Below are 26,414 nucleotides of genomic sequence, written 5' to 3' on the forward strand. Positions count from 1 at the left end.
AGCAGTGATTTGGAATGGTTAGTGTCTCTGTGTCTGTATCTGTGGCTGAAATTTTCGCCAGTCACCAAGTTTTGAGAAAAAGGCCATAGCCAATTTAATTTTTACGTCTCTCTGAAAATTTAATCACAATACTTTTAAACTACAATATTAGACTATTGGTACAAGATTCAAGATGCTTTACGTATTATTCAGAAATGCTTGAAAAAATACAAACATAAGCAGATATTAGATAGATAGATATATCTGTTTGACAACAGGATAGTAAACGTGTATTTTACTATTTACCTCATAGAATGTGGATATAGTTATACATCTAATTTCTTTGTGTAACTATTTCCATTTGATATGGAAATACAGTAAGTGTAGGCACAAATTACCATAATTGGTCACTTTATGTGCAATTATCTGATTTTCATACTTAATTGTGGTAATTGTACACAAAATTAGACTGAAATCGCCTATTCATCTATGCAGTTCTGTCCATGAAATACTGAAAATATAAAAATAAATTCTAATACACTATGCTTGTGATTTGTGGGTATACCACTGTACATAAAAAAATTGCTTTGCCCAGTCCTGTATAAAGAATACGTTAGAAGTCACTAGGGCAAAAAAAGCATATCCCAGGTAGTTGATAGATCACTGCAGCCATATAGTATTGTGATAGTACATATTTTAGCCTGAATTTATGGGTTTTGTAATAGAGAAAGACCATGTAGTGGTCTGAATAATGCACAATGATTCAAATATTTATTAGTCATCAAGCCATGTCTGCCAATGGAAACTTCTCATTTTCTACCTGGCTGTTCCTACTTTCCAGCTTCTGTCTCGCAGTTTAGCAGGAAACACATTCCAGTCCCTGGGACCTTGTGTGGTGTTGCAGACACCTGAAGAGTTTATCTGCAACGTTAATTTATCTGAATGTATTCATCTCTTTCCTCTGTCTTCCAGGTTCATCTGAGTTGTTTTAAATTATAAGATGAGGTGAAAATGCAAGCAATGTTGTTAAAATCACAAACCCAAGATTTAAGTTTTCTTGATCATAGAATTAGAAACAGTTAACAAAAAAGAAAAAGTTGTCCCCCTTTCTCCCTTTCCCCCTTTCTAGATATTACTGTGTGGCATGGATTTTGTTATCCTAGCAAGCTTTTCAGTAAGAGGCCAAAGCCTCATTTCTCTGATTCTCTCACCGTTTCTGTCTTTCAAAAGGCAAATCCTTTTTTCTATTTTCAGTTCTCTGTCCCCACAACTTTCTTCAGTTGTTTCTTTGAGAAATACAGCCTATGGATTCAGATTTATCTCTTCTCCTTTCTTTAGAATTCTGTTTCTACCCTTCTCCAGTATCTTTTCTGCATTTACATTAATTTTTTATTTCTTCATATGACACATTAGCTTATTGGCTTTCTACTTTTACAACATTTTCAAAACTGTCACAATATATATCATATATCAGAAGAGGCAGTCGATGGACATACTTTTAATATTTATAGCGTCTAGTCTATTTTAAGGCTTCATAGAGACTACATAATATATATTAGTAATATAGATGGCATATAGAATTCAGAGAACTCTATAAATTATTTCCTTCCTCTTTGTCCAAAGTTATTTGTCTGTTTGGGATTGCAAGTATACAGGCAGAACTGGAAGAAAACAATTAAAGAAGATACTTCTTATTCTCAGTATTTATTTATTATTAAGATTATTAAATAGTGTTTGGGAAAAGACTTGGGGGGCATTGCTTTATAAATCAAAAACTTATTTAATCCACAGCATACAAATGCTCATATGCCTTAAAATGCACATGTACATCTTCCTGGAGCCCTGAAAAGACTAGCTGCTTATGTGATATACTGAGTCTGTATTTCTACAGTTGCTATTTTTCCTTCTTCCAAGCTTTGATTGTTATCTTGGTAGTAACTTTTATAGTGATAGGTGAAACTAACCTTGTACCTGATACTTTTTCATTACACAGTTTTTCTCTGTAATTTCATTACTCTAATAACAAACTGCTATGATTTAAAACCAGTTATACTGAGAAGAGAGACTTAAGATAAGTAAGTGCCAGAGTATTTCTAAGAGAAGGACTCAACTAGGATTTCAGGGACAGTTGAATCAAGACGGTTACGTATTTTGGCATATCACATAGCATGACCAACAAGGGGTTTTGGGGCATGTTTTTAAAAATGGATTGGGAAAAATGTAGACGCATAGGGACCTGATCTGCTTGAGAGCCACAAAGCTGAAGTATTAATGTATTATTAGTAAAATTTGAGTGGAATTATTCTGAAGCATTTAACATACATTACCATACATTATATTGTAAACCCTGCCTGTGTAGTGATCTCATGGAGGCAATTTATAGAAACCGAGCAGTTCTATTGTGTCACTAAACATGAATTTCTGAAGCTTTTGTTTTGTTTTAACAGAACAATGAAAACGAAACAGCACTGCATTGTGCAGCTCAATATGGCCATTCAGAAGTGGTTGCTGTTCTGTTAGAAGAGCTAACAGACCCTACAATAAGGAACAACAAACTAGAAACACCTCTGGATCTGGCAGCACTTTATGGACGGCTGCGCGTTGTAAAAATGATCATCAAAGCATATCCAAACCTGATGAACTGTAATACAAGAAAACACACTCCTTTGCATCTTGCTGCACGTAATGGCCACAAAGCTGTTGTACAGGTGCTTCTGGAAGCTGGAATGGATGTCAGCTGCCAAGTTAGTGTGTAATTTCTTTCTTCCCTTCTTCCTTTCCTCCTTTCCTCCTTTCTTCCTTTCTTTCCTTACTTTCACTTATCATTAGAATATAATACAAATGAAATAACTTCTTACATTTTTTCTTTTAAAATACAGTTGCATTTACTTTTTTAGAAATGCTGCAAGGTGATAGAAAATACAGATTTATTTCTTAGGACCCAAATGATGTGCTCAAAGGGATAACTCAAGAAAGATACATCTTCAAAGCTGAGTGTATATTTTAATGTTGTCTTGAGACATTTAGATACGTAAATCACATCAACCATTCATGTAGGTGTGTATATTTATATATATATATATATATAAAGGTTTTTTACAACATTGGTTTTAATCATACTAAGCTGACTTGCTAAAGCTATGGCCCTTAATGGTCACAGCAACCTGAAACAATGTTGGACTCATTTCCCAGGGTTATCCCATTCTAAACCCAAAGTTATTAAGTAATAATAATTTTATTTTTCTGATTTTCTAAACACTTGTGTAAACCTAAAAGAAAATTCTGTAACAATACACACTTGCAGCTACTGACTCCAACCTGTTAGCTGTTTGGTGCATCTAGTTCTATGCACAGTAAATTATAATGGTGTAAAAGGGGTAAGTTTAAACAAGAGAGACATAGACAGGAACAGATACAAGGTACAGCAGCAGTAAATTTTATGTCCAGCTCTTTCTAGTGGAGAGTGTCCAAGCCTTTTAACTACAGAGGACCTGATTCTGTTATGTGTGAAATCTTGCCTCAGTCTTATGATTTCTCTTGATTTGGTTGACGACACTGTATTTGAGTTTAAAGTGTATTTTATTTTCAGATTTAAAGTAGCCTTCTTGCTATCTGAGTACCTATAATATGCTTCAAATTAAGGTTGTTTCAGCTTTATGTCTATTTTCAGATAAACCAACCAACCAAACATAATTATATCTATTTTAGAGTCACATCCAGGCATTTTTACCAATAGGTGATTTAATAAATCTTGTGTACTTTGCCTAAACTTTGACTAAGTTTTATAACCATTTTAAGCTTTAGGTACATTTAATCAAACACCTTTGCACACATAATTCCCTTTTATATAGAAAGATTCCACCTGGATTCCATCCACTTTTGTTATTTTCGGATTCTTCCATCAAGGTCACGTTTTTCAACTCTTGCGGAAAAGAATGTGAAACGGGAAAGAAAAGATAGATTAAAAAAACCCCACAACAACACAACAAAGCAAACCAGAAAATATTAACATATTTTAAGATTAAAAATAGATACTCTGAAATGCCTTCAAAATGAAAATGTGGTAAAATTGTTTTGCTACATTTATTAGCTCTAGTATCTTTTGAGTTAGTATTGTTACTTGCTTCAAACTATTTCAGACTGAAACACTTTTTTTCCTGTGGTTTACTTACTTATGTATTTGCCTACCATTATGCCTCCAATTTAATTTGCTTTTGATTTTCTTTTCTAGAAAGTGATACCCTTGCAAAGGTTACTACGAGCAGCTCTTTTGTTTCAGCTGTCCTTTACTATTACTACATCTTCAGTAATTTAGGAAAGGTTAATGCTAAAGCAACACATAATGGAACCCTTGAATACCTGTTTCTGAATGTATAATTTCTCTTCTATCCGTAGCAAATGAATGAGGAAAAAGTCAGAAAGAAGCTGAACTAATGCCTGCATTGGTACTTAAGGAATAGAATAATTGAAGAAAAATAGTCTCTGTCATGGCAACTTACAAACTGATGGTTACATGAGGGTTGAATATTACACAATGCTTTTATGAAATGTGTTCTTCCTCTTATGTAATCTAGATAATTTTAGCACTACTGTGAATTCTCCTAAGCCATTTCTATCTATAGTTATACCAAAAGTTTTTTGCTGGTCTTTAAAAAATATAGTGGCTGCAAATTTTGTATAATCTTCTTTTAAGAAATGAGAGGTTCTTTTAGTAATAGTCATCTGTTTACCATCTACACTAAAATTCTAGGAGTTTTTTCTCTTTTTTTGAAATTCTAATATGTTTTAAGTAATTTATATTCTTATTTTTCTTAGTTATTCTTGGGTCGGGGGGATTATTTTATTGTATTTTTTTTGCACTGGGAAATCTTGTTTCTTCTTTGTTCGTTCTACTTGCCATAAGGAAAGATCATATTTTCTCACTGGTATACAAACTCTCCATCAATATGTTCCTTTTCATTCAGCATTTTAGCATATTGGCAGTTTGGCTCTGTACATATTATGAACTTATTATTTCTATAACCTCTGAAAAATTCTTTGTTGATGATAACTGGCAGCTTATTAAACTGAGCAGAGCATACAATATCAGGCTGTTACTTAAAACTGAACTCAGCTCTTTTAATATTAATTAAATTGCTCTGCATCACTGATTGGGAAAGAACAACATACAAAGTATAATCCCATGTGGTAAATAAAATTGTACACATTCATACACGTTAAATAAATTCAGCTTATCAGCCGTAAAGAGCTTTCAGAATGTTGAGAGACAATTATAGAAGTAGCCTATCTGCTATCACTCTGTAATTGTAAATATTTATTTGTTTAAATGGGAAGTTTACTTTAGCCATGTTATGTCTCTTTTCTGTACTCCCTAAGCACTTTTAATCATAGCAAATATTTGGACTAGCATTTAATTTTTGATTGAATTAATCACACATTTTATTCATTTCCCAGGTCTATCCAATATCCTTCAATATGAAATTATTTAGAAGTGGGCAATACAAATCTGCTTCATCTCTTTATGCTTTGAAGTTTTCATTTAAATTGAAACATATGAAAAATACACAGGTTTTGGGTGAGTGATAGATTTTGGGCCCTCAGTAAAATAAGATACTGCACAGTTCAGTGTGTTTCATGTAAACAGTAATTTCATAATTGTAAATACCTTAAAAACTTGGCCCCTTCTGCTTATCCAGCTTTCATCTATCCCTATTTGCCTTCCCTGTCTGTTCCAGTAATGATGGCAATTTCCATTGCTTATCACTGTAGTTCTGCAAAGAGCTATGCCCCTTCCTTTTTGCTGTCACTATGTATGGAGGATATTCTGTGAATCAATTTGCAAAGCTACCATTCTGTCTTCCAGATTATGTCAGAAATCCATATCAAAACTATAGTAAACTGCCTATGAATAAGGACTAGACAAGTGACCTAATTACAAGCTCTTGCATATTTACATGGTTAAAAAAAAGCTCTAATTAATAAAACCCTTGATACTGTTATGTGAGCCTGCAAATTGTTCACCAAGTTGATTTGTGTATGCTGGCGTTCCTACTGACAATGTCCTTCTATTCTTGCTTGCTTTGTGTGTCCAGTTGTGACATTGTACCTGTATTTAGGTGTAAGCTACTTGGGGCAGGGGCTGTTTTATTATATGCTTAGCACAATTTGTGCTATAGTTCTCTATATTCGATACAAAGAAAACTTATACCAGGGAGTCAATATCTAATCCATTGATGCAAACTCAAGTAGACTTTAGCTCACTGTGTTCATGTAAAAATACCATCATTTTTTGCATTAAATATCACTGTGGAAGAATTTCCAAATATAATGGTCGTGTTCACTTTGCCAGGAAAATATGATCAAAGGCAATGAAAGCTTCAGGAAGTAAAGCAGTGAATATTGTCTATAAATCATAAGTTTGCTTGCTGTAGTATAAGCAACAAGAGTATATTAGCACATAGGTACACCATTATAAGTGAAAAATATCTACCTAAAAGCTCTAGTACATCTTAAATAATACATAGAAATTCTTTGCAACTACATTTTTTAATCCTTCCAATTTGTGTAACATGCTCTATTGCACCAGAAAAATAAAACCAAAGCCACAACATTATTTCTATCTTCAAGTAGTAGTCCACATGTACATTTGCAAAGAGAGATACATCTACTCAGCCAGTCCTCCAAGTTTCTCTTGGCCCTGTTCATCCTGAGGCTCAGCTTTTTCCTTATGTTAAAATGGAGTTTGGTAACTGAACTGTCTGGTAACAAGGACATTTCTGCCTTCTGGACAGTTTTTGGGTCGAGGGATCTGATTCACTTGTTAATTATTCACTATTACCATGAAATCCTGCCTAGAGCTTTTAAGATTTACGTCAGCATTCATCTTCATGACATCTCATGCAGGATTACACATCTGCATCTTACGAGTGTGCTTTCAATTTCCGTATTCCCAGACTGATTTTCTTTCAGTTTCATGGTAATATGTCCCCTCTTGCTCAGAAAATCACCTATATAGTGGACAAATCAGCCCACTTTCAAATTCCTCTTTTGAACAGACTGTTTGCAATATATACCTCATTTCTGGGATATGGCATTCATTAGTATTGTCTGATAGCTTGGAGTTGTAAAGTAAAGGCTGCCCCAGAATTCAGGGCAGTGCAGAATGCCTGTAAAGCCTTTCAGGATCATGTTCAGGTATGACAGGAAATAGCACAGTAGAATAGATGCAGAAGCGAGAAAGTATAAAATGAAAAACCTGGCATTTGGCATTGGGTTCCTCTCCCAACGCTATGAATTATATATGTAGGTGGCTTAATTTCTTAGAGCTTATTTCTCTACTCCCTTTATGCATAGCAGAGCTTTGGTTTGTTGTCACAGAACTATCTTCTGGCTCTAAAGTTGCCCCCAGATAGATTTGTTTGCCTTACACATCTACAGGGGATTTCCTCTTCTCATGTTAGTTTTCATTCCATTTCTTATGAGACGTATGCTTTCATCAGGGAAAGCATTACTTGCCTTTCCTTCAGTGGGGAATTTTGATCAATAGAAAGGCCCTGCTGCCAGTTCTGACAATTACCATATCAGGATCTTTTCAACCCCTTAACTGAGGAGTCTGAGGATAGATCCTCTTCGTTGAGTTCAAAGCTGTTGATTCACCATGCCCTAACATTAACATTCAGTCTCAGATCACGCCACAGCAATGGATTCTAGATAGCTGTTGTCACTAAAGTATGTCCATTTTTTCCATTAAAGAAGAATCCTTATTAATATTAATACAGAATGATCTCTACAATTCTAGTCAAGGTGTGGCTGGTTCCCATCTGCAGTTCATCCTCAGCAGGACGAAAATTTAGTGCTCAGGTCTCCTATAACATTTGAACCTCTGTTGATTTTGTTGTTGGTGTATCTCTCATGGAATCACAGAAGGGTTGAGGTTGGAATGGAACTCTGGAGGTCATCTGGTCCAACTCCCCTGTTCAAGCAGGGTCACCTAGAACAGGTTGCCCAGGACTGTGTCCAGACAGCTTTTGAATATCTCCAAGGATTGAGACTACAACCTTCCTGGACAGCCTGTACCAGGGCTCAGTCACCTGCACAGCAAAAAATGTCTCCTTTTGTTCAAACAGAACCTCCTGTGTTTCAGGTTCTCCCCATTACCTCTTCTGTTACTGGATACCACTCAGCCTGGCTCAGTTTCTTTACACCCTTCCTTGAGATACTTGTACACATTAATGAGATCCCCCACTGTGTAGGCTAAACAGTGCCAGTTCTCTCAGCCTTTCATCATAGGAGAGATGCTCCACTCTTTAATCATCTTAGTGATTGTCTCCAGTAGCTCTGTATCTGTCTTGTTTGGAGGAGCCCAGAGCTGGATGGAATCCTCCAGGTGTGGCCTCACTAGTGGTGAATAGAAGGGAAGGTTACCTCACTTGACCTGCTGGCAACACTCCTCCAAGTGCAGTCCAGGATACTGCTGGCTTTTTTGCTGCAAGGACACGTTTCTGGCACATGTTCAAATATGACAGGATATGGTCAACTGTAGTGAATATGTTCAAATATGAGAAAGACATTCATCTTTTCTCAAAACGGTGAGTGATCAATTGTGACTGAGCTCCTATTTTGGTATTCTTCTCTGGCAGGGTACTGTGTCAAACTGCTCCCCATTGTGGCTTTTGAATTTCACCACCTGCCTTTCCAAAGTCAAATGTTTTGGGAGTCAAAGCTGTACTTCACATCTTTGATGACAGGGAACACTGTTAATAGTACCAGGTCCACCCAATAGTCTTGAGTTTTATTCATGTCAGCAAGTCACCAATCCAAAGGAAATCCACACAAATACCAAAGAGCATAACAGGCTGTGTCAAAGCCTTTTTCAAGATTGCTGATGTCAAGCCTTTTTCAAATAATCATAACTATAGCTACCAGTGACTTTTCTGAGACCTTTTTTCATTCTCAGAAGTTTCTGAACTTCACCTTAAGCTCTGTGTGTACCTTTGTGATTGCACTAAGTCATTGGAGAGTTAGCCAATGTTAAAGTCTATTGCAGTTACTGGAAATCTCCTGTAGATACTGTTTGCGTAAAGGATTTTGAAACCATCTATAAGTAAATCTGAATATTTAGTCTACTTGTTCAGAATAAGTCTGTGAATGTTCATCTGGATTGCTTCTGAAAATGGAAAGATTAGAAATTGTTTTGAGATATGTATTGTGTGTATTTCATATATATATATTCTCTTACTGACTCTCCATTATACTGTTAGTATACCTGATGTGCTGGATGTAAATGACATTGGGCATGCTTTACTTTATATGTCCATGTACTAAGTATGAAGAAAGATAAAAAGCGAGTGTTCCTATTATGGACATAACAAAGAGTTTTCAGGCTCGATTGGTAGTACATGTGTACGCTTACTGTGTGCTTACAACCCATCTCAGGATCTCTGATTACTTCTAAGTATCCTGTCATTGCATCGCTGTAACACTGGTGCATACTGATACAGCTGATAAATAATGAATCACTGTTTTATTTTGGAGTTAATTTTTTTGTGTGTCTTTAAGGTTTTTCTGCCATAGCAAGCATGACAATGGTGCATTTGGATAAAATATAGAAAACCCAAATTCGTGCAGTAAAACCTTTAACATTTGCCCACAAATAAAAAACACTCAAAATCTAATTTACTATCAAAAAAAAAGGAGATGAGTCAGAAATTCAGTGAGATCTAGTAGTGCTGTAGCTAGTGCTAATGCTATCGTACGGAAAGGCATTCTGTTCAGATTTCTCAGTAACAGCAGTATAAAATACCACAAAAGTAGCTTGTTAAGAGAGGTAGTTTGTTTTTCAGTACTGTAAATTTTATTTGAGTAACAATCCATTCACAATGAATTCTACGTCACAGAAATCTGCAAAATCAGGTTCACTGACATCTAAAGTAGAATTTAAATAATCTAAACGTAGACATCTAATGCTGTTGGAGGTGCCTTAGGGTATCCAAGACATCTGTATGGGGCAGATATGATGCAGATGCAATGTAAGCGTTAACTGGAAGATCAGCTGGAGGACAGGTGGGATATCCTAGGGCGTCTCTCACTGTGCAACTGCATTGACCTTCTAATGTATGATCCAGTTGCAGATTAAAACACCTAAGTGTAGCTGTCCACATGTAAACTGGCTGACTCTGCTGAACAGCTGTGTTCCGCTGACGGTATTGACTGGATTTTCACTGCCTATAATAGCAGTTTAGAAATTTTACACAATTGCAGGCTTGTTAAATGGGAGTTGTATTACATCCCTACTGTATTTTCTTCTATAGTTATTAATTTTTATAGTAGAACTGACAGCATTTATGTTGTTATCTTGAATAATAATAAAAAAAATTATGGTAGTATTTGTTCTTGCCCATTCAATGTTTTTTATGTGTAGATAAAATAGAGGGGAAAAAATAAATACTTATTTTCCAAATGTATTATTTTCAAAAGGGTTTATTGGTATTTTAATTGGCATTTTAAATGTCACAATATTTTTTTCTTTCTAGACAGAAAAAGGGAGTGCACTACATGAAGCAGCCCTATTTGGGAAGGTGGAGGTAGTACGCATTTTGCTTGAAACAGGTAAATCTAATTTACAGGAAACGCTGCACAAATATCTTTAATATTCCTAATTTGGGGTTTGTCTCCTCAACTTTTGGTTATACAAATTACTGTTATCTTTCTCAGCCTTTGCAAATCTAATCACATGTACCTCTCCTTAAAACAGCGTTCTTTTAGAATAAGAAATTACTATACACAGAGAACAAAAGGAATGTTTTCACTAAGACTCAGAAATTCCATATATGACTCAGTGTATGCCCCTGTATTCTGAGAATAAATGTATTCTGAGAACAAAATGGCTACATAAAATTTCGTTATTCGTTCTGAAAGACAGCCAAGAATATTCTTTGATCTAGAGGCCAGAAGACTCATGTTCACATTTATTTCCTTCACTTAGCTCTTCCTAACAAACACACGATCTTGCTTGCTCCTTTATTTCCTGGATAAACTTTGAGTGCCTGTGAAGAAAGGGGAAGGCACTGTGTCTCTGAGAATTGCATTTATTGTGAAAGAACTGGAGAACAGGGATACAGCGTCCCAACAAACCCATCTACTACATAATAAGAGTTTCAGAATTGTTGCAGGTGAATTACTCATCTAAACAACTGTCTTCTCAGATAAATGAGAAGATCAATGAAAATGAAAATATCTAGAAATGACTTCTCTGAGATACATGAACTTCCATTACACTCAGGGGTCTTTGTTGATCTTCATTATCAGTCCTTGTGAGGTTATATATTGCAAAAGAAGGTATGTCCTACTCACAGCTCTTCATCTGAATCTCAGCTAGTGCATACTCGATCTGAGATCCATTTTCAGAAAAAAAAGGTCCTTCCAAGATGCTTTTCTGTTTGGATGCATAAAAAGGAGGCAGAAAGGGGTCTTCATCTGCCCTTAAAAAGGCAGGGCCTTTTTATATTAATTGACCTAAAAGAGGAAGGACTGGAGAACATCACACAAACATAGGAAGCCCTTAGACTACAGGTAAAGAGTACCTCTTATAGACTAGAACACTTTATAGCCTCTGCCAGAGTACCATTGTACAACAGAGTGGAGTAGAGTCTTCCCTGTGAACTCCTTCAACCTCAAATGCTCTGCACTTCTGCAACATGCCCCACCTTCTGTCTTTTTTATCTAACAATCCCCTTTCCTCTTGTTCTCCTTTAAAAAAGACTGCAAAGGGAAGGTGTAAGGTGATGTCTCTGGTCTCTGAAAATCAGCTTCCACTTCTAATTAACCCAGCAGTATTTTGGCTTTATTTTCAGTGACAAAACAAATATCTCTTTCTCTCAAAACAAATTAGGAAACTCTCCATCATGTCAGGAAATGACAAGAACTGCAGCCTTTTCTGGTGAGCAGAGAAATCTTTCCATGCTTCCAGAATGTCCTCAGACATCCTGCTTCCTCTGATTTCCTCTACTGAGCGTCCCAAGAAGAATCTTATTCTGTTTGTTAGGACCTTTCATGCCTTTACTTTGTATGAAAGTACATCTAAACTTAAAAACAACTTCAGTCTTCTACCGTAATTCAAGCATTTCCAATGTAACCCCTACAAGACAATGGTGGAGAGTCATGCAGTACCATGTACAACAGGTTCTCTGAGACGTATCCAGAATAAGCCTCAAACTTATTTATGGTTACATTCCCAGTTTGAGCCAAACAATTACTTTGTCAACAGTCTGAACAGCCTGTGAGGAAATGCTCTGGATATTCACACAGCCCTTGTACTACATATAGGTATTTCAGTCTACTCAAAGCATGAATTTTGAACATGTCACCATGAAGTACAAAATTTTTAAGGTTAATAACTTTTTCAGTATTGCTCCCAAAACATGTACTGGTACTATGGATTAGAACATCCCCAATGAATCAGAGCAGTTTGAGGAGAATTAGAATCCAGCAATGCAGGAAAAACACTCAGAGAGTTCTTGATTTTATAAAATATTATTTTCAGAATGGCTGTTTCTTAGGAACAGTCTGTTAAAATAATCCCAAGTTTGGTTTAAGAAGCTTACTTTATATCCCCGTGAGTTACAGAAACATAAAAACAATCCACGTCAGCATGTGAATTTTAGGCAACTCAGGCTTTAAACAGAAATGGATGCTGCACTTCAACTATAACACAGCTGTTAATCTGCTACAGTTGTAAAACCGCTTGCATTCAATTTGCCAGATAATTGAGTCTGATATACCACATTTATAATCAGAAGTACTTGGGGTTAAAAATTCCACCACGGATCATTTTCTTTTTCAGGAATTGATACCAACATAAAGGACAGTTTGGGTAGAACGGTTTTAGATATTCTTAAAGAACATCCATCTCAGCAGTCACTCCAAATTGCGGCTCTACTTCAAGGTAAGTCATATTCAGTTATACACTTGTTAGAGACAAATCAGAATAGCATGGAGGAATATTAAGATATATAGCAATTTCTACTCTTTAAATGTTTCATTATACAAGAGTAATCTTTTGAATTAAAAAGACAAAATTCTTGTTTGCTAGATACATGAAAATAAGTGGTTGAATATTTGAATTTCAGAGTAATTTATTTTTTTCTGACAATAGACATTAGCATGGTATGTCATTTATAGTTACTCTTTGTACATTCTTCATTACAAAATAATACATGGTAATATTTCACTGCAGTTCCATTAAATTGTGATGGCAAACTACAATTGAAATGCTCAGTTCATTCATAAATAACAGCTATGACTGAAAGATGGTGACAAATTTTCAAAACATTGCATTTTTCTGATTTTCATTAAATTCCAAAAAAACCCCACCAGGCAGTAACTCCTGACATTGTAGCAGAAAGAATATAATTTTGTTGTACATACATTTGTTCTCATTCCTCATCTTAGTTTCATGGTGTAAGACTGATGGAACTGCATTGTTTACTTCAATTTTCTACTCTAGAAGATGGCATTAAAGTGACGAAACATGAGCTAGTACATAGCTCAGTGTTAAACATCATTTCCTTCTCTGGAAGGAAAAAATCCTTCTCCTTCTATGGAATTTGTTCCCTGCATTTTCAGATTAGTCTTTCATTAACTGTGTTTGACAGAGGAGTTCCCTGCAGGTATCATTGCTGGCTCTTCACCTGCATTGATTATTTCCACCTTTAAATAAGCCATTTTAATCAGTTCAGTGTCAGTTCTACATACGAACTAGCTCATGCTTCAGTCTCCCACATAACTGTATTTCATAAGAACATTTCCTGGAGAAAATGAGGTCATGTGGCCACACTCTGTCCTTCAGGTTTTCTTTTCTCAATAACTTCCAAACTTGCTAGCCAGCTTCAGTAAAGTTTTCCAGTGAGATGACAGACTGAAGATAGAAAGCTCCTATAATTAAACTTTTGCAGGCTGGAGGAGAGGTATTCTCTTAAGGAGCAGATTCATGTTCACCTGAACTGAGTTAACAGCTTGCCTTGATGTCGCTCTTTCTTCCTCCTTCCTATTTTCTTTTTCCCTTTCCCCTATTCCCACCCTTACTCCTCCCCTACTTCCAGCTACTCAGTTCCTTTCTGTATTCCCTGCTTACAGGAGATTGCAAAGTGATCTAATTCAGTTCATGAACCAGTAATATAAAACCTATAATTTATTATAGTACCTATATTTAATAGTATGTAATAATAATAAAAACTTAGATTGTAATTATATAAATACACATTTGTTTGTTTTAATGAACTTGCCTCCTATGTGATTCCGGTCCCAGAGTTAGCTCTGTCCCAGGTAATTGGCAGAAATGTGCATCAAAAAGTGGGGACAAAGATATGGGTGAGGGAAATAGGACTCCCCCTTGTCAGCGGAAGGGAGTTCCTAATTTGACTCAGACGGTATAGTGAAACTTCAGCCTTTATGTCCTCACTGAGCTGCAGCATGAACATACCACTATGTAGAGGAAAACAGGGTTAATATCATACTGAAACTTCTTCAGTGGCAAGAAAAGGGCCAGTCAGAACTTCCACTTTCTTAGACATCCAAATCAATCATCCTTCAGATATTAATCTAAGAACCATTATAATATCCCATCACCAACTAAACTAATTTCCATTAGAGTATCTCTACATTTTTCCATTTTCTTCTTAGTATGATAACTTTGCATTCTCAGGAACAAAGTTTCTTGAAAGCACCCTTGCTCTATGAAAAATAGGGCACCCAAACCCCTCTCAAGGGTTTGTCACGTTGATGGATCAGTATCTGCCCTTAGTTTTTACCACAAAAAGGAAATATGTCCATTTCAAGGCTTTTTGGTGCTTTGACATGCAATCTTTTTCACGTGTGCCTTGAAAATATAAGGAAGACTGCCTAGTAGTTTCAGCGCATATTAGTATGATGAAACTGTGCTTATAACAAGCAGCTGTTTAGTTTTGCTCTGTCTACTTTATAGGCAGAAGTGATGTACAAGGATGAAAAATGTTTACAAAGATGCCATTCTGAGTCTTAAGAAAAGCTGAGGACCCTATCCAGAACTCCCTTGTGGAACCCACTGAGATTCTTTTTCATCAACAAAGGGTTCACTGAAGCTTTAATCATCAATGATAAAGTTTGAACTGTGAGCTGAAGTTCAAAAGTAAAATCAGGAGTGGCAGGATTCAGTACTGGCACTGCTGATGATACAGTAGACCTACCCTCCTCTAAAAAGCCAGTTAGTTGAGTATACTCTTCACTGTAGTGTGGGCATTTATCCTGTTGTAGCTGAAAAATCAGTGAAGCACTGGGATTTTGGGAAACATGAATGTACTGTAGTTGAGTTCGACTTCAGTAGGTAATGAATTCCATGCAAAGAAAGGGCACTTGCTGAGAGTTAGTGGCTTCCAAATACATTCCTGTTAAAGCTTCTGTCTTCACATGACTGTCTAGAGAAGCTTACGTGTCTCCTTCATACAGACTTATAGGAAATAGAAGTTAAATTAATGGTGTCAGATAATTACTGACCAGATTTTATAAGTGTCTGCCTCATTTTTTTTCTTTATGCAGACACAATGGCATTGAATTGATTCTTTCACCTTGTTGCTGGGATAGAGTAAGATTTTATCAGCTAGCATTCTCATTTTCACTGTTTCCCTCTTGTATTTTATGAGTGTTACTGTACAGTTTAGAGTATTAACATAGCATATTTGTCCCTGCCGCAAGGCATTAGCTTTCAAAATATAAAACAAAGGCTGAAAGATGCATGTAAACAGACTGGAGGAAACTGACAAGGAAATAATGTGACTGGTATTGCTGGTGGGCCTCATAGGTGGTGTTCTGTCCTTTATGCAGAGGGGGAACAGAGTTGTAAGAAAAGTTTTGAAAGAAAATGAGTTGGTTATGAGGATATTTATGAGAAACTTCTTTGAAGGAGAAAATAGTAATTTGTCTTTAGAAGCAGTTCATGGAGGCGGGAATACTAAATCCATTCAGATGATGCTAAAACCTATGGGACTGGTAGCCTCCTGTGAATGAGAGCTCCAGAATTTAGACACTGTAGATAGAACTTTCTGTTGGTGTTCTCCTTTTTTAAAAAATATTTACAAAACTACTGTTTAAAGTTTATAAGTTAAAAAGAAATAAAAGCTTTTGCCCATGAGGTTTTAGAACTAAGCGTTATGTCTTTTCTCACTATGCTGAGAAAATAATAATTGAAGTTTCTGCACAAATATTTTTTTTGTGTGTTTGCGAAACCTGCTGTTGTTTTGGAGGTTTTGGCACATTATCTGATAGAAGGAAAATGAATAACAAAATCACTTTAAAGAGCAACTTGAAAAAGGCTGAGTAAACTATACACCACCTGAATGTTTTTCTACTGCTTGTTAATTATAGATGGAATTATTAGAAATGACAGTTCAAGTTTTAATTCTCTGTCATTCATATATGTCCCATCATTTTCTGTGCCTTGCTCAGGTCTGGGTTGCACTGAGCTCAATTAAAAATGCTTATTACAGTTTAGATTCTTTATGTGGTAATGAAGAAATAGCTGTGCTCAAAGAGGAGAGAATTAGAGTGCTGTGCCAAGTAAGGGCGGTCTACTGGATGCATTTTCATGGATGTAGCGAAATAACAGCATTCAGTGCTGAAGCAGTTAACGGTATTGGCACTTAGGGCTTTATAATTAGGCATTGAAGATAAAAGGGATGTTGCCAAGGCTAGTAGGCCTAAAATTAAACCAAGCAGCTGTGTTTTAGTTTTAGCACATGCGAACGTGACGCAGGTGCATCCTATACCATCTTTCAACTCTTTCTCCACAGCCGACTATGCTCTCTGTTAGAATCTTGCTCTATTGCTATTTCTGGAAGCAGAGTTCTTGTTATTATGAAAAAAGGGAGATAGTAGATAAACAGATAAAAACTGACACAAGCCCCAGGAAGGCACAATAACCTCTGTGGCATAGACAGTATGGAGGGAGATATAATGGAAAGCTGTTTCCTCTCTCTTCTACTGAAGCTGCTTAAGAACTTAACATTGTTTATACATGTTACCGAATTATTCATAAATTGAAAATGCATAAGCAGCTGCAAAACCAGGACTCCTCTCTTCTCCCCTCTGCTTAAATAGCTTTGGTGTCATTAGCACAGGCTTGCTTTTGTGTGTTGTCACTCTCTCTTTCTTTCTGTCTCTTTCTGTGGACAAGTAGATCTCCTATTCCCTTGAGTGCAGGAGGCCAGCCTCACTGGAAGGATGGAGTAAGTTTCCAGTCAAGGATTTAATAACAGCTGTGTGGGATAAAAAGAATTGGGATCTCAATCCCCCTGTGTTGTTGGTTTTTTTTTTCTTCTGGGGACTTCTCATCTCCTTTTATAGGTTATTGTGCAAAAGCTCTAGAGCATTAACTATGTTTATGAATTAATCTAACTGCTGTTGTTTCGGGGATTGAAAGTTTAGCTGCACCCTTACCTATCTCAGGATTTCTGTTTATCTTCCCTGAACACATGCAGAAAAGTCTCCCTACATGCCTATAACTTAAACATCTACTGATAGCAAGTTTCTCTGCGATTAAGTCAAACTTGAGTAATTCAGAATTGTCCTCTGAAATTTAGGAGACTGATGTCAACCCAGCCTCCATCTCAAGTCTGTCACCTGAGCACGCTTGAAGGTAGCAGTTACCAGTTGGTTTTCTGTAACTGTTGTTGCTGTAAAGAGAAGAGGAACTGGGTCATGATGCTTCAGGTGGGGTCCTTCCCAGGAGAGCAAGTGAGCTGTTTTGGGAGGAGCTTTTAAAGAGCTCATGGGCTGGGGCAGGAATTAATGAAGCTGCAGGATCCTCAGCCAGATGCTGGAGTGTGCTGGGGAGGGCAGAGGGTGCTTTGAGGACTGCTGCCCTTCAGGAAGACACAAAGTGAGGCAGGAGTAAGGATCCCCCTGTAGGGACATGGAGGGGAGTAGTTTTTAAGCCAGTATTATTCCTCTGATCTGGTTACTTGGAGAGTCTTCTGTTTGAAAAGGTAAGTGTTCAGATTTTTATTCTACTTGAATTTGGCTTTTTTAGAGCTTAAAAAGCCTTCTGGTCTCTTTAGAGGAAGTCCCTCTAGGGAGGGACTCTATGCAAATCCATCCCATGGCATGGCCAAAGTAGGATCTCAAAAAGAAGGGGAAAGGAGCTCGTACTTCATTTAACCAAAAAAAAGTTGTTTGGGTTTTTTTTGATTAAAAGAAGAAGTAAGTTCTCTGAGGCTAATGTATCCATTACTTTAAAAGCCAAGGTTTATAAATAAAGGAAAAATCTTGACCCTCTCACCTCACTGAGGAATTAAGACCTAGAGGAGCTGGAGTTAAAGCAAGCTGTGCTCTAGAGCCTGAGCGTTTACCATCCCTGGAAGTTCAACAGCAGCTCCCACTGAGCTGGGCCACGTTCTCTTCGTGGCAGACCTTCCTAGCTCTGGCCACTCTGCAGAGAGGCAGCTGTGTTTCCCTGTTTACATGTTAATGCTTTCCCTTCTGCTTGGCTTTGTCCTAACTGGTGTTACAAAAACTGAGAAAGCTGGAGTTCCACCAGTGTGAACACTCCAGTGCTTGTTACCTTCTTGAGTTCGTGTTCTCCACTGGTCTCATTTTCCACTCTGTGTGACCACTTTTATGTTGTTATGTTTTGTGCACGTGGCCCAGTTTAGATTGAGTGGGGCTATGTTAAAATCAGATAACTGTAGAAAAGAATGCTACTAAGCAGGCAAGATTTTTGAGATTCTTTGTATTAATCCTCACTGAACTGTAGTCTGACGTTGAAGCCAACAGAAGTAAAATACTCCGTTCTTCACAAAGCAGTATGGTGAGGAAACATCTCTTCAGTGTGTATTAACATATGCTTGCTTCGCCCCTTACATGCTAGTCATGCCAGCTGTCTTGGAAACATGGAACAGGGTGACAGTAAGCTGGTGAAGGCAGCGTCATGAATCTGACTGGTCATGTCCTAAACAGCCTTTGCTCTCGCCTATCATAAGAATGACAGGCTTTTCTCTAAACTCTGTGAGACCACAGCTGGGGAAACTGTTCTGGTTATTAAGTGGTATAATTGACTAATTCCGGCTTTGTTTGGAATTATCTTTCTTTTTTTTGAGGAAAGTGATAGAATACAGAGCAGTGTCTCAAGTACACTGTAGTCAGAGTAGATGATGGTAACAGTATCATCTTTTTCAATAAGTTTGAACAGTCTTTGAAGATGAATTTCTAGCCAGCTGCAGGTGAATAGAATTTGGTTGCTGGTGAAAGCACCCACTGCTTGTCTGTGGCTCTTGACATAGATCACCTGTTTTGTGTCTGTTTCTTTGACAATATGGGTAAGTCTACATTTACTTAGACTATAATCCTCTCACAACTGAGTCCAAACCATTATTTGTCTTGGCTATATGCGGTAGAATTTTCAATAGTATAAAACCAAGTTAGGAGTAAAAGTCCCACAGAAGTCCAAAGTTTTGAGGGTTGAACTCTTACAAGGGTGGCACACTGTTGGCCCACTCTAAACCTCTACACCATACCTTGTGCTGAGCTTTTTGTAGAGGTTTTCTGGAAGAAACTGCAGTTTTTAAAGTAAGTATTTATAAAGACTTACATTGAACTTGGGATTTCCTCCTTAGAACTAGCCTTTAGCAGGTAAGTGTGTTGTTCTGAAAGTGAGGCCCGACAAAGAATAAAAATAGAGTATTATTTTAAAACCACAGTCATATGAATATTGGATAGCAAGGTTAAAAGTCCTTCACAATCTGCCCTGCGTTTCCTTTCCTAAAAATATCTGTATTGATCCAATAATTTTAATGCTCCCACCTGGTAGAACTTCATTTGGGGTTTGCTTTTGGGAATTTGCACAATTAGCAAAGCAATATTTTCAGGCACAAATTCCTTCTTTCCTTTTATTTTTCATTTGGTCTAGCTTCCTTTTTATTTCTCCTCCATCTTGCATGTTAACTTGACAAATAATATAGCTGACAGCTGGAAAACATTCCAGAGCATTTTGTCATGCTGCTGGTTTTCTCATGGTCTCTTACAGCTCTTCTTTGCTTTCAGTACTACACAAAAAACAGAAGTGCCCCTTTTCATGTGAAGAAATGTATGACAGATTATTCAGGGGACCATTGCCAGCCATCAAACTTAATATATGACATTTTCAAATCATACATTCTTTTTAAAAAAAGCAACAACCTGCAAAGCATTCTGAAGCTGCATGCTGTTCTCTACCATTTCCAATTTCATTTTCTCAGATGTCTATTCTGCCACAGATTGTATTTGGGTCTCGGGATTTGTTATTTAATCAGGAATAACAGCAAGCTAAACAAGTGCGTTGTAGACTGTAGGAATTAAATCGGGGAGATTTCACTTCCCAGAAACTCTTTAGTTCTTCCGTGTGAAATTGATGAAAGCAGTTACTGTAGTTTGCTTTTGTGTGCGTTGCAACATGTACTATTGTGGTTGCTATTTGGTATCAGAAAGAACTTGTTTAAGCAACTTCAGAAAATCAAGAATATACAGATGAAGAATAACTGCCTGAACTGAGAACCAGTCACTCTGATGGAAAAAAGCACCACTGTTGCATAAATTAATTTCTAATTTATTAGGTATCCTGCAGTAACATTCATTAAGGTCTTGGTGTTCCATTGAGCTAGCCTGTGTACAAAAGCACATGAAAATAATGTGTATATTTACACAAAAATAGTAATGAAATTGAAGTTTAACATGTTCATCATTCCATGTTTCTCTTTTATAAACATCATCATGAAGGTGGAACAAGGGAATTTTTAAGGAGGAAAAGCACAAAAATTTTAGAACACTGCTTTTTAGGCTGCTAGTTTTAACTAAATTTTTGAGATTACATTCTTTTTTTCTCATGTACTATCTCTGTGCTGCAAGCAGAATACTTAGTTTTCTTAACGGTATCAATATATCTACTTATTGTGAACATCCTGAATATCTTGACTAAAAACTCTTAAATTTAGAACAAAAGAAGACTCAACAGGAATAATATAATGGAACAGTTACATAGATATTTCAAGCAGACAGGAAAAACACTGGGAAAGTTGCAACTCATTACTCCTACAATGAGATTTCTTTAACAGTTTCAGCAGATTAAAGAACCGGCCATTATAGTGTTTTATAATGCTTTCCATAAATGATTGCCTTGCAGCAGTATTTATGAATAATTACAAGGTTGTAATATGAAAAATTGGAAAGGCTTTAATGAAAGGGGTAGTTGCAAATATACTTTTGATTGGAGTAAACCCCATTAATTCAGGAGTTTAAGTGTATGTGTATCTTTAAATTGCAGAATATATGGAAACAGGAAATGCAAGTATTTCAGAGGAACGTCCACTGGAATGCGCAGAACATCAGTCTTGCATTTTGTCCCCAGAAGTTCCTCCGTCTCCAAAGGCTAAAAGTAAATACATGTGCTCTGTGAATACCAAAGCTGTACTGAACTTCTCTTTAATATTAACATTATATTGCTAAAACATTCATACAAACATACAAAATGAAAAAGAGAGATTAAGAAAGTTGCTGATATTGAGAAGCTTTTTTCCTCCATGAATTACCTATCTTGACCATGTACACTGTAATCCATGTCATATAGGAAAGCAAAGAACTGTATTCTCAGAAAGGACAAGTCACTGATGGATTACAATGTATTACATTATTTGATCTTAAATCTTTTTAATTTATCTGACCTTACATATTTCATAATTAAGTAAAAGTATACTAGATTTTTCAAAATACTCTGCAGACATTGTTTGCATTCAAGTTAAAGATTGAATTTACTTTGTCTTTCCCAGTGAGTACCTCTCCCAATTGTATTACACTTGGATGCCTCTTTCAAAGATCATGTGTTCACTGCTCTTCCATTCATCTTCTAACACATCTTTCATATACTGTGACTATCCCTTTTGTGTGCACGTGCTTCCATCTTATGTTCTGATTCACCCTTTACACACCACAGCCACTTAAATAGGGCATTTCCTAAGTGTGGTGTTGTCCTGCTCTTCCATGAAAGTCATCCGCCTGTAGAACCAAACTTGACTTCTGCCTTCTGTAATCATCCAAAGTAGATGTAATTGACTACTGGCAAAGAACTAAGCCTCTCTTTGTTTTTTGGGGTGTGTGTGTGGATTTTTTTTTTTTTTAAACACCTTTACAGGGAGAGTTTTCATTCATGAGAAAACTAAGCTTACTGCTGTACACCGGATTATGATCTTCATGGTGATAGTAAACAAATGCTCTAGTTCCATTCATGTTTCCCATTGAGGTACTTAACAGACATATGATGTATGAAGATAAATAGTTCCTTTGAGATTAGTAGAATTATGAAGTCAACTACCCTATGCAATATAAATGTCCGTCCTGAAATTAAGTAGTAAATATTTTTAAAATATGTTTTACTTCTTTAATGATAAAGTCATGATCTCAGGTTCCTTGCTTCCACTTTGAAAGTATAAATACTGTAAAACATGCTAGTTGGCTTTTACTTGTCTGTTGTGTAATCTGATTCTAAAGGAAAGAAATTGTACTTGATTGTGCTTCCCATCCATGTGTCTTCCATTCGTTGACAATCTAACTTCAAATAATTTAAACCAAATTTGGAAGAGAGATAGCAGTATCAATTACTTTTCTGTGACTTTCATGAAAATGGGTAGTCAGATAGAGGAGACCTTAATTAGTACTCGCACTGAAAGAAATAGGCAAAATCTGTCTTCTTTTATGTGTTTGTTCTGGTAGCAATCGGCGAGCCAGTCAAGCAGACGCAAGACAGTCAGCACCATTGCAATTCCAGTTTTGTCACACAGAATTCATTCTTGCTCAGTAAGAAATATTGCAGGCCATATGTGGGAGAACATGGGATTGGGAACATGAACATAATTCTGCAGGAAAGAGGAGTCTGTTTCTTTTTAGGGCACTGTATCATGATTCTAGAATATTGCTTAATGTTTAGGTATTCTACTTGCAGTTTTTAGTTATTATAATGTTAATCTGGAGTAATTTCAATTTTCTAATTAAAAAGCAGAATATAAAACAGATTATATCTTTGTCTAATTTACAAGTTTTGCACAAAGTTACCATTGACTAAGAGTAATTAGAGTTTTGAACGCAAATTTTAGATATTAAAAGGCAATTAGATTCTTTTAATTAATAACTTCTGGTTTTGCCTCTGAAAATCTCAGTCATAAATGGCCATCATAGTTGTAATTTAAAAAATATTTTAGAATCCCTATGTTGATGTAGCATAACAAAGAGTGACTAGGAAGAAAAATGACGTAAGATTATATCTGCTAGGGTTAGAGTTCTTTTTATCTGGGGCTTCTTTAGTTACATGCATGTACATATGTGTGTTGTATGTATGCTGAGCTTAATATACTCCCTCTTGTTTTTCCTTTTCAGCATTTTATTCCCAAAGATGGAGTAAAATGGAATTATCTCTGTATTCTATCAAGTCTAAGGACTGTAGTTTCCAACAATAGGACTCATGCAAACCTAGTCAGGAAAACTGGGAAAACTTGGCTCTCACTCACATTTTCATTGCAATTGCTGAAGGTAGACGTGTGACACACATGCACTAGATTATCAGAACCTAAGGCAATTGTTTGTAACAAATAGCTTGGAGGTCTTGCTGCTGCCAGTGGGCTGTTTGCCGAAAAGTTAGCGCTCGATGTGATTTTTAATACTAATTACTACTAGTATTTCTAATAGTGGCCCTCAGTTAGTATAGACATATAAAGCCCATTGTCTTACTATTTTGGTAGATTTCTTAATTAAAGGTATCTGATAAATAAGGAGAAAACATGAAACGCAATGCAGAATGCACTAAACATGGGTTTCTGATAAACTGCTGTAAGGAGGCATGTTTTAAACTTGTGAGTTTTGCCCAGTATATCCTTCTGCCATTCCATTTAATCCTGGGAAAGTGAGCAAGAGTTGTTTCTAAAACATAGCTACTTTGGAACAGGTGTGTGTTCTTGGAAACTCAGTGCCAACCTATTTACAGTTTATGGAACCTGTGTAGTGTATTAATTAATCACAGCAGCAAACATGAACCCAATGCAGAGTATGGGACACTGATTTTGTATGTTTGTAGAAACTTTCCTTTGCTGGATTACTTTTACATTCTTGGATAGTTGCTGTTTTTAGCCATTTTTCAGGATTAGCAAACTGAGAAAGTGTAAGTATGTATCATAATTCATCCTAATTAAATGCAAGGTGAAGGGGAATGCAGAAGTATGTAGATTGCCTCCAGTGATTCCCCTTCTGGAATGAGAGGCCATTATTTTTGAGGGGAGAATTGTATATGAAGATCACTGTTCAGATGATAAGGCATGGAATATAACAGATACTCAATAAAATTTAAAGAATGTGCATTTCCTTTTTAGGCATAAATTACCCCTGGTATTCCAATTATTGACTAATGGTGTGTCTGTTTTTAAAGGTGAAGCTGTGACTGGAGAATTATCAAAGCTCTTAGATGAAATCAAATTGTGCCAAGAAAAGGAATACTCTTTTGAAGATCTGTCTCATACAATATCAGACCATTATCTGGACAATTTTAGTAAAGTATCAGAGGAAGATCTTATGACCAGTGGAAGCCAAACCAAGCTTAATGTAGTAAGTAAGATGGGATACAAAGACAATACATTCAGTTATATCTGCTTTATTTATGGCACATTCAAGAAGGAAAAAGCTGCAAGAGTGAGAATAGTACAAGTCTGACATTATAACAGAAAAAATAACATAGCATGGACTCCTTACAGGTTTATAACTTAATGTTCCCCTTATTTTACAAAGATATTGCTTACCATGTTTCATAATGGCTTTTTATGACACCACTAACATGATCAAAAGTTAAGGTTAGTTGCTCTTTTGAGCATGGGGAAGGCAAGGAAGAGATTTTTTGAGAAATCAGTTGAAATCAGTATGCTCAGTACTACACCGAAGACTAAATTCTTGCAGAATCTGATCAGAAGTGTCCCCCCAAAAGAAACAGTTAAGCATCTTCAGTTATGATTCATATACGTTTTATTACTATATAGCTTTCCCAGTACCCTGATTGTATTACAGACTTCATTACTACTAATACAGTGAATGAAGTGCTCTAGGATTTTTTTTTTTTTTTTTTTACAGTGTAACAAGGCTTTTTTTGCTTTTTTTTTTTTATTTTATTTGAATCCTCTTTCTCAATAAGTAAGTGAATGGGATTGCCCAGGGAGTAAAGCACAGAGCAGAGGGAAAATGTCAAGTGCTACATTTCAATTAATGTTTTTTATAAGTTAAGAAAAACTATGATCTCATATGTGGGGAAAAACAGGGCAAGTTAAGGACTTTGTTCTACAGGATTTATTACAATCTATGTAGATAGAATGAGATTTACAAAGATGTTTAGCTGCCCTGAAATGCAGTAGATGCTTTTTTAAAGTCCTTCTAGATGTTTGAATGATTAGATACATGACCCATGTTGAAGTCAGTCAGTCTGAACAAGGTACTGATCCCCTTTATGCATTTTTATACATTATTCTAGTGTCTCTCTGTATGTAGGTGCTAACTGCTATTTAAATCTGCTCAGCTGCTGTTTTGCAGAAAGTGTTATCTATATAATTCTGTCTACTCAGACTGAAATTTTTACAGATCTAAATGAAATACAATGTGAGTAGACAGTAAATCTTTAATTTACATGCGACAAGCAAATACAAAGGTAAATGAGGCAATGCATTTTTCGAGTTTTCATCTGTTTGTGTATTGAACTAGATGTGAAAACAAATCTTCAAAAGTGGGGACTGCTTAAAGCATGTTGTGGTGCTCTCCTGCTAGTGCACCCAGCTTTTCTTTCAAAGAAAACTAGAATCAGGCATGAGTACACACTGCCCACACGAAGTCAGGATGCGGAGCAGAGTGCTGTTTCCCCTAGAGCAAACCCGACTATACAGGCCTCTATGGAGAGGACTCTGCTGCAATGTGGGATTTTCCTGTTTCATCCAAAATATCCATTTCATTTTTTGAAAGTATTTTAAGGTCACTCAATCTATCCAGTTGCTACCTGGCTGCCTTGCACCAAAAAAAGGAAGTTGCTCCCAGTTTTGACACACCGTCTTTTAGTTTTGGGGACGTGCTGCCTTCCCTTGGTTTGTGGACTCCCTGTATAGTGCATGGGTGACATGAAAACCCACACACACTGAAAGGAACCATCAAAGAGTAATCGGGAAGAAGCACTAAAATGAAGAGAGACATTTAGCACTGAAAATGGTTGCAAAGGTGAATGCTGCCAAACTACTCTGAGGGCAGGACCAGCAAGCATGGTGGTGGAAGAAGTGTGACAGTAGTGTTATGATTGAAGAAACTTAAATGAATATTTATGTATAAGAATGTAGAGTTACAGAGGGAAATAGAGAAGTGGAAACATATAT

At 36.4% G+C, this 26,414-nt stretch overlaps 1 protein-coding gene across 1 annotated transcript in view; it reads left to right on the plus strand.

Annotated features, from left to right (window-relative positions):
• Positions 1-26,414, plus strand: part of ANKS1B (ankyrin repeat and sterile alpha motif domain containing 1B) — a 456,808-nt gene that overhangs the window by 67,315 nt on the left and 363,079 nt on the right. The window contains exons 4-8 of the mRNA XM_009882636.1: positions 2,427-2,723; positions 10,512-10,587; positions 12,821-12,922; positions 21,302-21,412; positions 24,446-24,621. Coding sequence (XP_009880938.1) covers positions 2,427-2,723; positions 10,512-10,587; positions 12,821-12,922; positions 21,302-21,412; positions 24,446-24,621 — 762 coding nt within the window. The remainder of the gene's footprint in view (positions 1-2,426; positions 2,724-10,511; positions 10,588-12,820; positions 12,923-21,301; positions 21,413-24,445; positions 24,622-26,414) is intronic.

The sequence above is a fragment of the Charadrius vociferus genome, unplaced genomic scaffold (genome assembly GCF_000708025.1).
Source record: "Charadrius vociferus isolate BGI_N301 unplaced genomic scaffold, ASM70802v2 scaffold72, whole genome shotgun sequence".
In the NCBI taxonomy this organism is placed as follows: Eukaryota; Metazoa; Chordata; class Aves; order Charadriiformes; family Charadriidae; genus Charadrius; species Charadrius vociferus.